The sequence below is a fragment of the Hemiscyllium ocellatum genome, chromosome 10, assembly GCF_020745735.1.
Source record: "Hemiscyllium ocellatum isolate sHemOce1 chromosome 10, sHemOce1.pat.X.cur, whole genome shotgun sequence".
NCBI lineage: Eukaryota > Metazoa > Chordata > Chondrichthyes > Orectolobiformes > Hemiscylliidae > Hemiscyllium > Hemiscyllium ocellatum.
Window position 1 is genome coordinate 104,157,450 of NC_083410.1, and position 12,355 is coordinate 104,169,804.

At 45.1% G+C, this 12,355-nt stretch overlaps 1 protein-coding gene across 2 annotated transcripts in view; it reads left to right on the forward strand.

The window, feature by feature from the left end:
- Window positions 1-12,355, forward strand: part of LOC132819522 (1-phosphatidylinositol 4,5-bisphosphate phosphodiesterase beta-1) — an 893,680-nt gene that overhangs the window by 177,729 nt on the left and 703,596 nt on the right. For both annotated transcript variants that reach the window (XM_060831077.1, XM_060831078.1), the window contains exon 3: window positions 12,053-12,121. In XM_060831077.1, coding sequence (XP_060687060.1) covers window positions 12,053-12,121 — 69 coding nt within the window. The remainder of the gene's footprint in view (window positions 1-12,052; window positions 12,122-12,355) is intronic.

Genomic DNA, 12,355 nt, shown 5'->3' on the forward strand with positions numbered 1-12,355 from the left:
AAATGTTGCAATTGTACCAGCCTCCACCACTTCCTCTGGCAGCTCATTCCTCTGTGTGAAAAGGTTGCCCCTTGGGTCTCTTTTATATCTTTCCCCTCTCACCCTAAACCTTCGCCCTCTAGTTCTGGACTCCCCAACCACAGAGAAAAGACCTTGTCTATTTATCCTATCCATGCCCCTCATGATTTTATCTATCAGGTCACCCCTCAGCCAGGGAAAACAGCCCTAGCCATAATTAAATTTAGATTCACAAAACAAAAGGAAAACATTGACTGTCAAAAAAACTTCAGTATTGAAAGGAGCACAAACTCACAGGTATAAGTTAGCAACAAAGCGTTTTGATTTTGTTTGATTTGTTATTGTCACATATACCAAGATACAGTGAAAACTATTGTTTTCCATGCAAACTAGACTAATCATATCTTACATAAGTACATCAGAGTAATAGAACAGAATGCAAAATATAATGTTACAGTTACAGAGAAGGTGCAGAGAAAGATCAACTCTAAGATATGAGAGATCTGTTCATAAGTCTGATAACAGTGGGGAAGAAGCTGTTCTTGAATCTGTTAGTATGTGTTTTCAAACTTTCATATCTTCTGATGGAAGAGAGCATAACCAGGTGAGAGTGGTCTTGAAAGACGTTGGCTGCTTTCCCGAGGCAGTGAAAAGTGTGAAAGGAGTAAGTGGATGGAAGACTGGTTTGTGTGATGGACTAGGCTGTGTTCACAGCTCAATGTAGTTTCTGGCGGTCTTGCAGTTGCTGTACTAAGCTGCGATCCATCTGAATAGGATGCTTTCTATGGTGCACCTATAAAAATTGGTAAGAGTCCTTGTGGACATGCTGAATTTCCTTAACCTCCTGAGGCTGGAGAGGCGTTGATGTGTTTTCTTGAGTGTAACATCGATGTGGATGGGCCAGGACAGATTATTGGTGATGCTTACTTTCAGGGACTTGAAGGTCTTGAGCACCTCCACCTCAGCACCATTGGTAGAGAATTCTGCTCCTTCATCTTATTGTCTTCACCATGCTATATATGGTTTCAAGTGCTTTGGATCTGATTCTAAAGAGGTGAAGGGCACAAAAGAATATATTATTATGGGAAATTTTGAAAAAGCAAGAAAGGGTGAATGTTGCCAAAATTCTAGCCGTCTGATTCCTGCTAGTCCAGAGTTTAGATTAGATTACTTACAGTGTGGAAACAGGCCCTTCGGCCCAACAAGTCCACACCGACCCGCCGAAGCGCAACCCACCCATACCCCTACATTTACCCCTTACCTAATACTACGGGCGATTTAGCATGGCCAATTCACCTGACCTGCACATCTTTGGACTGTGGGAGGAAACCGGAGCACCCGGAGGAAACCCATGCAGACACTGGGAGAACGTGCAAACTCAACACAGTCAGTCAAATTGAGTGCCTTGTTGCTCCTCGGAGTTGTAGACTGTTGTACTGCAAAGTGAGTAAAAAATGAGGTCTGCAGATGCTGGAGATCACAGCTGCAAATGTGTTGCTGGTCAAAGCACAGCAGGTTAGGCAGCATCTCAGGAATAGAGAATTCGATGTTTCGAGCATAAGCCCTTCATCAGGAATAAGAGAGAGAGAGCCAAGCAGGCTGAGATAAAAGGTAGGGAGGAGGGACTAGGGGGAGGGGCGATGGAGGTGGGATAGGTGGAAGGAGGTCAAGGTGAGGGTGATAGGCCGGAGTGGGGTGGGGGCGGAGAGGTCAGGAAGAGGATTGCAGGTTAGGAGGGCGGTGCTGAGTTGAGGGAACCGACTGAGACAAGGTGGGGGGAGGGGAAATGAGGAAGCTGGAGAAATCTGAATTCATACCTTGTGGTTGGAGGGTTCCCAGGCGGAAGATGAGGCGCTCCTCCTCCAGCCATCGTGTCGTTGTGTTCTGCCGGTGGAGGAGTCCAAGGACCTGCATGTCCTCGGTGGAGTGGGAGGGGGAGTTAAAGTGTTGAGCCACGGGGTGATTGGGTTGGTTGGTTCGGGCGGCCCAGAGCTGTTCTCTGAAGCGTTCCGCAAGTAAGCGGCCTGTCTCACCAATATAGTGAGACAGGCCGCTTACTTGCGGAACGCTTCAGAGAACACCTCTGGGCCGCCCGAACCAACCAACCCAATCACCCCGTGGCTCAACACTTTAACTCCCCCTCCCACTCCACCGAGGACATGCAGGTCCTTGGACTCCTCCACCGGCAGAACACAACTACACGACGGCTGGAGGAGGAGTGCCTCATCTTCCGCCTGGGAACCCTCCAACCACAAGGTATGAATTCAGATTTCTCCAGCTTCCTCATTTCCCCTCCCCCCACCTTGTCTCAGTCGGTTCCCTCAACTCAGCACTGCCCTCCTAACCTGCAATCCTCTTCCTGACCTCTCCGCCCCCACCCCACTCCGGCCTATCACCCTCACCTTGACCTCCTTCCACCTATCCCACCTCCATCGCCCCTCCCCCTAGTCCCTCCTCCCTACCTTTTATCTCAGCCTGCTTGGCTCTCTCTCTCTTATTCCTGATGAAGGGCTTATGCTCGAAACGTCGAATTGCATACTGCAAAGCGAAACTGTGCTATTTTTAACATGTAGTGAAAGCATTTATTGATTTAAAGTTCAGATCCATTACTGCATATTTAATACACATTTAACATTCAGATAAAGTGAAAGTAATTACAAGCATCCAGTGCAGATTTTGAAAGGGTGGAGTATATGTTTGACAACGCTGATCAGTGTCCTTTCAGAAGGTTTATTTGGAAGTATAAAGCTTTTGGAGGGCTGCTCCTTCATGCTGTTAGCTACCTGACAACGAAGCAGCGCTCTGAAAACTTGTACTTGCAAATTAACCTGTTACACTATAACCTGGTGTTGTGTGATTTTTAACTTTGTCCACCCCAGTCCAACACCGGCATCTTCACATCATGGCTTTGAGAAAATGACGGTGGCACAGTGGTTAGTACTGCTGCCTCACAGCACCAGAGACCCAGGTTCAATTCCCACCTCAGGCAAATGTCTGTGTGGAGTTTGCACATTCTCCCCGTGTCTGCGTGGGTTTCCTCCGGGTGCTCAGGTTTCCTCCCACAGTCCAAAAATGTGTAGGTTAGGTGAATTGGCCATGCTGAGATTGCCTGCAGTGTTAGATGTAAGGGAATGGGGCTGGGTGGGTTTCTCTTCAGAGGGTCGGTGTGGACTTGTTGGGCTGAAGGGCCTGTTTCCACACTGTAAGTAATCTAATCTAATAATTATATTCCGGAAGAAGGTCAGGGGGTAAGCAATGTGCAGAGGAACAGTAAACAGGATCAGAGGTTACAAGTTAAAGACTGACGACTTTTCAAAAGAGACTCAAACGCCCAGATTCTAACTGAAAGAATGGACCAGCGCAATTTCTTGTTATAATATTTTTGCTGGGGTAAAAAACAAAAACGAAATGTGATCTGAATAAAGGCGACCGAACTGACAGTCAGTTTCTGCGCTGTGTCCTGAGCAGTGAGGGAAAAGTTCTCAGTTCAGAGTTGTTTGCAGGAAGGAGCCATCCTCTCCTCAAAGCTTAGAATGCTATCGTATTGAAGGAGACAACTGCTGTTGTTTCAAGGTTTTGCGGGGCGTGGCGAAATTTTGTATCCCTTTCTGATTTAATTTCTCCACAGTGAATCTTTCTATTGTAACATGGATCTATTCCATTGTAGTTGTAACCATTTTTACCTGGAAGGCAAATCAACAGAGGGTTCTTTCTGCAGTTGACAGCAATAGAAGCACAAAGGGATGTCATGCCTATAGCAAGCTTAATGTTTTGCCTGGGCTCCTCCCTCCAGTCTGTTAATGGGAAGGTACAAGGCGATGTGTAACAAAAGTACTTGCTGACTGATTCCTTTATATCGAAGTACCAGGGAGGGACTGATCTGTGGTTATTCTCACTTCTGCTCGGGCTTCAAATCACTTTGTTGATTGTCAGGGGTGAGGGGGGGATCAGTTGGCTGGATGGCTGGTTTACAATGCAGCGTGATGCCAACAGAACAGGTTCAATTCCAGCATCATCTAAGGTTACCATGGAAGTCCCATTCACTCAATGTCACCTCTCACCTGAGGTAAGGTGACCCCCCCCAGGCTAAATGCAACACTAGTCGCCCGTCTCTCTCTCTCTCTCTAATGAGAAAGCAGGACTAGAATGACTTTACCTTTATTTCATTCTAGGCTGTCATAATATGGCGTAGATCCCAGACCAGAGAGGCCTGCATCTCTAAGAAACAGTAAATCATAGAATCCCTAGAGTGTGGAAACAGGCCCTTCGGCCCAAAGAGTCCATACTGACCCTCCAAAGAGTAATCCACCCAGAACCATTCCCTTACCCTATTACTCTACATTTACCCCTAACTAATGTACTTAACCTATACATCCCTGAACACTATGGGCAATTTAGCATGGCCAATTTACCTAACCTGCACATCTTTGGACTGTGGGAGGAAACCGGACCACCTGGAGGAAACCCATGCAGACACAGGGAGAATGTGCAGACAGTCGCCCAAGGGTGGAATCAAAGCTGAGTCTCTGGTGCTGTGAGGCAGCTCAGTAATATCTTCAGAAACATTCCACGACATTATGACATGTGATGTTCTGGTATAAAAGTATCCATCTCACCTTCAAAAACAAAAATGGAAATTGCTGGAAAAACTCAGCATCTGGAGAGAGAAATCGGAGTTAACGTTTTGGGCCCAGTAACCCTTCTTTAAAACTCTTCAATCACTGTCTCTGTGCAGTGGAGCCAGTGTAGCGTGTTTAGACACTAAGCCTGTGAATACAGTAGCATCAGTAAAAACAGAACCCAGTTTCATGCAAGACATCATGGACCAGACCAGACTCCATCAGAAAATTTTAAGAAAGTACCCTGGACCTAGAGGGGTGTCACAGTGGCTCAGTGTTGAGCACTGCTGTTTCACAGCACTAGGGACCTGAGTTGATTCCAACTTTGGGTGACTGTCCATGTGGAGTTTGTGCATGCTCCCTGTGTCTGTGTGGGTTTCCTCTGGGTGCTCCGGTTTCCTCCCACATTCCATAGATGTGCAGGTTAGGGTGAATTGGCCATACTAAATTGCCCATAGTGTTCAGGGATGTAGGTTTGGTGCATTAGTCAGGTGTAAATATTAGGTAGGGGAATGGGTCTGGGTGGATTATTCTTCGGAGGGCTGGTGTGGACTTGTTGAGCCGAAGGGCCTGTTTCCACCTTGTAAGGATTCTGTAATTAACTTTCCCTTATTTTCCAAGGCAAATGTTCTAGATGCAATGTGCTGGTCAAACTACTTAAGCAAGTAGTTGTTTTGACCAGCACAAAAGAATAAGAGATACCGTAACTATTACTGATGAACTGTTCCAATACAGTAACATCTTGTACACATGCACCCCTTAGCAAAAAAAAAGGAAACTTCAGAGACAGATTCTCACATGCAGTTCTCCAGTCCAGGAGGTCAAAACCATCAACAGACAATTCAGAGAGAGTAGGACCCAGGAGACATTCACTGAAGCTTCCAACTCTGTGGAGACCCCAACAGCTTCTGATGCTACTGAAGAAACCAAAACCGAGAAATTTGGATCACTGAGAGCTGGCCACACCCATTCAGGTGTGTTTTAAAAACAACGCAAGGCCTCCCAAGCTGTTTACTCTAGTGGTTCAGGTCAACTATTCTACTTTGAAATCTATCTTAAAACAAAAGGACAAAATAACCTCTTAGAGCCACAGTATCGACACAAAACTGTGATCTTGCAGCTATGTTGTTAATATACTTCAAGACATCTGATTCAACAAGATCCTGATTCTGCAGTATCTGTTTGAGAGACTAACACATTGAAAACCACAATACAGCTCATCATCTACCTCTGTGTTTTTCTCTCTCTCTATTGTCATATTTTTCAATGCTACTGTCTCTGTATTCTGCTTTCAGTAGTTTGCTTGCCTCCTTGCTGTGTCTTAGACCTGTCTGATAACAGCAGCAACTGATTACTGGTGAGTCTAAACAGATGAGGCACTTGCCTTTTGTAACAAGGTAGTTTATCACAGAATATTAATGGACACAGTTTTATAAATAATTACTAATGACTGCCATGAACTGTACAGGAAATGTCAGCTCCCTTTGGGTTCTCATACAGAACTCAACTGTCTCAGCCTAAAAGCCGTTTGACATTGTTGGGTTGGGTAGAGCACAGAGCATCATGACTATTAACACTTTCAAAACCATTATCTTATATAGTCATGATTTGGAGATGCCGGTGTTGGACTGGGGTGTACAAAGTTAAAAATCACAAAAAACCAGGTTAAAGTCCAACAGGGTTTTGCTCAAAAACTGCATGAATTCATGTAAAACTCTGTTATCTCACTTTTTAGATTAGAATCAATCTAAACATCATGGCATAGACAGAGAACACAGGGGGCTAACACCTTCAACATATTGTCTAGCTATCACCATTGTTAACAACTAACTCGAGAATGCAACTTTTTAATATAAAAAGGTTTTGTGATTTACACATGAAAGAAGTGACACTATCACTGTATTTTAACAGATGAAAGGCTTAACAGACAATCAATTTTTCAATGTATAATTTCAGTTACATCACACTGTAAATTTTTGCTATAAATTCTGTGTGTTAGGATTGAGCCCTCCACTATCACCTGATGAAGGAGTATTGCTCCGAAAGCTAGTGTGCTTCTAATTAAACCTTACTGTCTCTCTCTCTCTCTCTCTCTGTGTTTTTCTCTCTCTCTTTGTTTGTGTATGTGTGTGTTTCTCTATCTCAGTAAAGTTCTATCTCTCGCTCTGTCCTCTCTCTTTCTCTCACCTCCCCGCCCCCCCACCCCATTCCTCTCTATCTATTTCTCTCTCAATCTTGATTGCACTTGAGTTATGAAATGGAGCTCCCGTGTTGTATCTGTGCAATGTCACATTGTCCATATTTCAGTAATAGCTTGAGATGACAGGTTGTGATGAGCTGACAGCAGTGTATCATAAATTTCACTTGTAAATAGCACAGCATTTGTTCAAGTTTCAAATCCATTCGTTAGCCAAAACTGTCATCCGCGCACCGATATTGAGGTTACTACAGGAATTTTATGTTTGCTCCCCATTTGGGTGAAACGAATTGTCCTCCTGGCTGGTACCAGTCACCCTAACCTTCCTGTCATGCCGGCTATGTCAAACTTGACAGCTGCTGTTTGTGTTAATAATAAGGCAGCCTCCTGCAGGCAGAGGAGAGCACCTTGGAATGACTCTCACAACGCAGAATTCCTAACTTGGGGTCCAGATGCCATCCACTCCCAACTTGTGGAAAGGATATTGTGTTTTCACCATTCTCTCTCAATTACCCGGTCCACGGGCTTAGTTGTTTTGTAGTGGTTGAAGAAGAACCACTCATGAGCCTGGTCAAGGAGAGGCTCTTGCCTTAAATAACTTTTGCAGGATAGCAATGACGTGCAAGTTACATCAGTAAGTTGGACTTTGAGGAGACATGTGGATAAGGGTCTCCACCCAGAAAGAAACCCAACGATATTCTGCATTTTCCACCCATGTCCTCACATATTAGAAGATTGGGTGGAACTTAGTTGGCTGACTTGTTCTATGCATATCAGCATTGGAGTAGGCCATTCAGCCCATTGAGTCTGCTCTGACATTCAACTCGATCAAGCCACCTCACCCTTCCTGATGACGAGCTGATGCCCAAAACATCGACCTTCCTGCTCCTCGGAGGCTGCCTGACCTGCTGGACTATTCCAGAGCCACCCTTTTTCTCCAGCATCTGCAGTCCTTTCTTTCTCCTTGTCACTCTCCTGTCTTGTGTCTATATCCCGAGGAGTCATTCCCCTTCAGAATTCCACTGGTACCAGCTTTGCTCGAGTTCCTTGTTGCCACACTCAGTCAAATACAGCCTTGTTGTTGAGGGTGGTCCGATTCACTTCCCCATTGTCCACGCTTGGGCCAAAGCAGTCCTGAGGTTAGGGGATGAGCGGGGCTGGTGGAACTTACACTGAGCTTGAGTGATCAGGTTGGTGCTCAGTGGCATTGTTAACAATCTCTCCTGTCGCTTTGGCTGACGGTTAAGAATGAACCAATTATGCAGTGATTGGGATGGTTGGATTTGACCTGCTTTTTGTGCATAGGACTTATCTGGGTGACTGTCCACATCACCAGGACAGATGCTAGTATTGCCTAAAACAACACATAATATCGACTGGCAGTTGAATCATTTTCTCCACAGTACGTGGGATTCCTAAAACACAGATTTATTCTTCCAGTCTGATGACTCAGTCAATGCATTGGTTATTACGATATCAAGCTGGGTACGCCAGGGACTTCATTTAATTTGTCGTCTGTCAGCAACATCAAAATTGTCTTCACTGTCCATGGACTAAGGTTAGACAAAGGCTATCATCCACCTCTCATACGTCCGACATTGGACAAAGATAGCTTTTAATTTTCAGATAGACAACAGTTGTTATCCAGATTTACTAACTGATCACAGAGATGGTGTCTGAAGGATTACTCTCCAACGTGAGCACTCGGCTCCAAAAACAAAGAGTAGAACTGCAGAGGCGAAGAGTTTTTGCATAGCACGAGTTCATTAAGGGGGCAGCAGGTAGCTCCTTAATGCAGAGAGGCTGCGACAGTGGGGATAGGATGGTGACCTCTAAGCCGGGGGACCTCTTCAGTGGGTCAAGTTGGTTGATTTTTATTGACGATAAAATGTGGAGCCGGAAAGGCACAGCAGGTCAGGCAGCATCGGAGGAGCAGGAGAGTCGGCGTTTTGGATCGGGAGTGGAGAGGGGCAAGGGGACTGAGAAATAAATGGGAATGGGGTGGAGCTGAGGGGAAGGTAGGTTGGATGGCGATAGGTGGGTGCAGATCGGGGATTATTGTGAATGGCCAGTGGGAAGGGTGGAATGGTGAGTAGGAAGATGGACAGGTTAGGTCAGGTCAGGGAGGTGGGTTGGAGGGGGAGGGAGCCAGATATGGGGTGAGGTTGGGGGTTGGGAGGATTTTGAAGTTAGTAAACTCAATGTTGAGACTGTTGGAACTATAAACGCCCGTGGCGGAATATTAGGTGTTGTCCCTTATAAGTAAGTATAAGTTTGCACTTGGCCTCATTTTGACAGTGGCGGAAGCCCAGGACAGACATGTCACCAAGGGAGTGGGGGTTTGAAATGTCTGGCAACAGGAAGATGGTGTTGATTGGAGCATGCCCTCGAGCAAGACAATTCAAAATGGGCAACAACTTCGGGCCTTGGCAGTAATGCCCATATCCCATGAAGGAACTGAAGAAAGCTACCACTGTCACCTTGCTATTGCCTCTCTTATTGACCTTCCCCAATCCGCTAGTTACTCAGTGCTCCTCCAAATCTAATCCTACCATGATACCATTCACTTTAGCATTGGTAGCCAAGCAATCCAGTGCCTCAGCTTTGGAATCTGTTCTCTAGGCCTCACCCTCTCTCTTCCTTTGTTTAAGCTGCTCCTGTTTGGTTCAAATTTGAGCCATCCATTTTTGTTTTGCCGTGGCTCACTGACCGATATTATCCAGTTACCATCCCGCGAGCATCCCTGTATATTTTCCATTGCTTCACGTCGCTGTGTTAATGCTAGTTGCTTTTGTTCAGACCACCATCCCATTCTCTTTCTTAACAGACACTGCTTTCAGTGCTCCAGTGACGTTATCAGCTCCTTCTGCAACATCAAACGCTGAGCTATCCTGAAACGTTTACTTCAAAATCGCTGTAAAAGCAATTTTAATGTCTCTGAGACCACTTGACATTCTCTGCGTATAAAAATATTTTAGAGTTACAATTACTGTGGATGAGTTATTTTTAAGATTCAGTAGAAGCTATTTATCAGAGTGAGTGTTGACAGTTACAAATATGGTGCTTGAGTATTAGAGAGTTGCAAAGAATTCAGACATTAGATAGAAAGAAACTCGGTGAAGAATACCTGGATAGTTAGTAAAATTGGAGAGTTAATTATTGTAAAATGGTGCCTTTAAGAAGGTGATAGTGAGTTGATCTGCTGCAGTACATGTGGTGCAGGTATAGCCACAATCTCAGAAAGGAAGTTCTGAGATTTTGACCCAGTGGCAGTGAAGAAATGACAATGAAGGCCCAAGTCAGGGTGGTCTGTGGTTTCAGGTGGAACCTGGAGACATTGGTGTGCCAATGCACTCTCTGCCATTGTCCTTCTCAGTGGCAGTGTTGTGGGTTTAGAAGGTGCGGTTCAGAGAGGCACATCAGCTCTTGGGAGTGTATTTTTTCGAATCATAGAATCTCTACAGTGTAGAAACAAGTCGTTTGGCCCAACAAGTCCACACAGCCCCTCCAAAGAGTAACCCACCCAAACCCATACCCCTACCCTATTATCCCATATTTACCCCTGACTAATGCACCTAACCTACACATCTCTGAACACCATGGGCAATGTAGCATGGCCAATTAACCTGACCTGCACATCTTTGGACTGTGGGAGGAAACCAGAGCACCCGGAGGAAACCCACACAGACACAGGGAGAATGTGCAAACTCCACACAGTCACCCGAGGGTGGGATTGAACTTGGGTCCCTGGTGCCGTGAGGCAGCAGTGCTAACCACTTTACGACGGTACACACTGCTGCCACTGGTGGTGTATGAGCTGTGAGGTAATCTTAGACCTGGATGGTATTGAGTTTCTTTTTAGTCCATACGATATAGGAGTAGAATTAGAATATTGAGTCTGGTCGCCATTCAGTAATGGCTGATGTGTTTCTCAACCGCATTCTTCTGCCTTCTCCCCCAATCAGGAACCTTTCTAACTTTGTCTTAGATACACTCAATGACTTGGCCTCCACAGGCTTCTGTGACAAGGAGTTCCACATGTTCATAATCCTCTGACTGAAGAAATTCCTCCTCATCTCCATACTAAAGGGTGATTCCTTCACTCGGAGGCTGGGCCCTCAGGTCCTAGTCTCTCCTGCTCATGGAAACATCTTCTCTACGTCCACCTTATCCAGGCCTCTCAGTATTCTCTAAGTTTCAATCAGATTCCCCACTTCCATCCTTCTAAACTCAATTGAGTGCAGAGCCAGAGTCCTCATATGACAAACCTCAGAGAAAGTGAGGGCTGCAGATGCTGGAGATCAGAGTCGAGAGTGTGGTGCTGGAAAAGCACAGCAGGTCAGGCAGCATCCAAGGAGGAGGAGAATCGATGTTTCGGACAAGAGCCCTTCATCAGGAATCTTGCGTGAAAAGTTGATTCTCCTGCTCCTCGGATGCTGCCTGACCTGATATGACAAACCTTGTTTGATGAAGGAGTTATGTTCATCCATGCAAGTATTCCACCACAATGATGGACTCGCTTTGGAAGTTATGAAGTAAGTTGCTTTTCAGAGAATTCCCGGCCTCCTCCCTACCCTTGTTGCCACAGTATTTCTGTGGTGGTTCAGTTCAGTTTCAGGTTATTGGTCACCTGAAGGTGGGAAAGTTCATCCGTGGTAATGTCAGTGGGCAATGATTTGGATCCTGTTGGAGATTGTCATTGGTTGGTAATTACCAACCTGGAGTCTTGCTGCATGTGGGCTGTGTTCCAATACCTGAGAAACTGTGACTATTGCGAGATATAGAATTCATTGCAAAGGTAGGATTCACGTTAATGGAGCTGTTAAAGTGATACCTGCCTGACTCAATGGTAGTTAAACAGTGTAGAAATTTAGCTTTTACATTATTTTTGTGTTTACTGATGTTAGTTGTAGTTGAATGCCGTACTTGGGAAAAATGTGGTAATACATGCTGTTATCTCATGACAAAAAACAGTTTGATGGAGAGCTAAATGGTGTGAGCTAGATTCCATGGGACTCTGTGAAACTGTGGCAGATTATAAAGTGAAATCATGCATTTCCATAATATGTGTTCTGTGACTTTGTGTTGGTGATAAACTTTCTGAGTTGGAGATTTGTACGGAGCATGGCTTGGCTTGTCAAGTTGCATTGGGCTGTATACATTTTGCATGACTTTGTTCGATAACTCTCTTCTTTTGTGTGTGTCATTTTGTTTCCAGGAAACAGACCTGCTGGAAATTAGCCTGGTCAAGGATGCCCGTACAGGAAAGTACGCAAGAAATCCCAAGGTAGGCCATGTGCTGTAAAACTCTGACCAGCCACACTCATCTGCACCAGTAATCTGCACAGAAATGTTCAGCAGTTTCTGCAACCTATTTGTAACAATCTTCCGATACTTCTGAGAGAAAAAAACACATTTGACAAGCTCAAGGTGATTTAACTGTACCTCCTCTCTGTGATAATAATGGGCATTGTGTCTTATATTCTAGATCGCACCAGATTTTGTGTATGTAACTAATTTT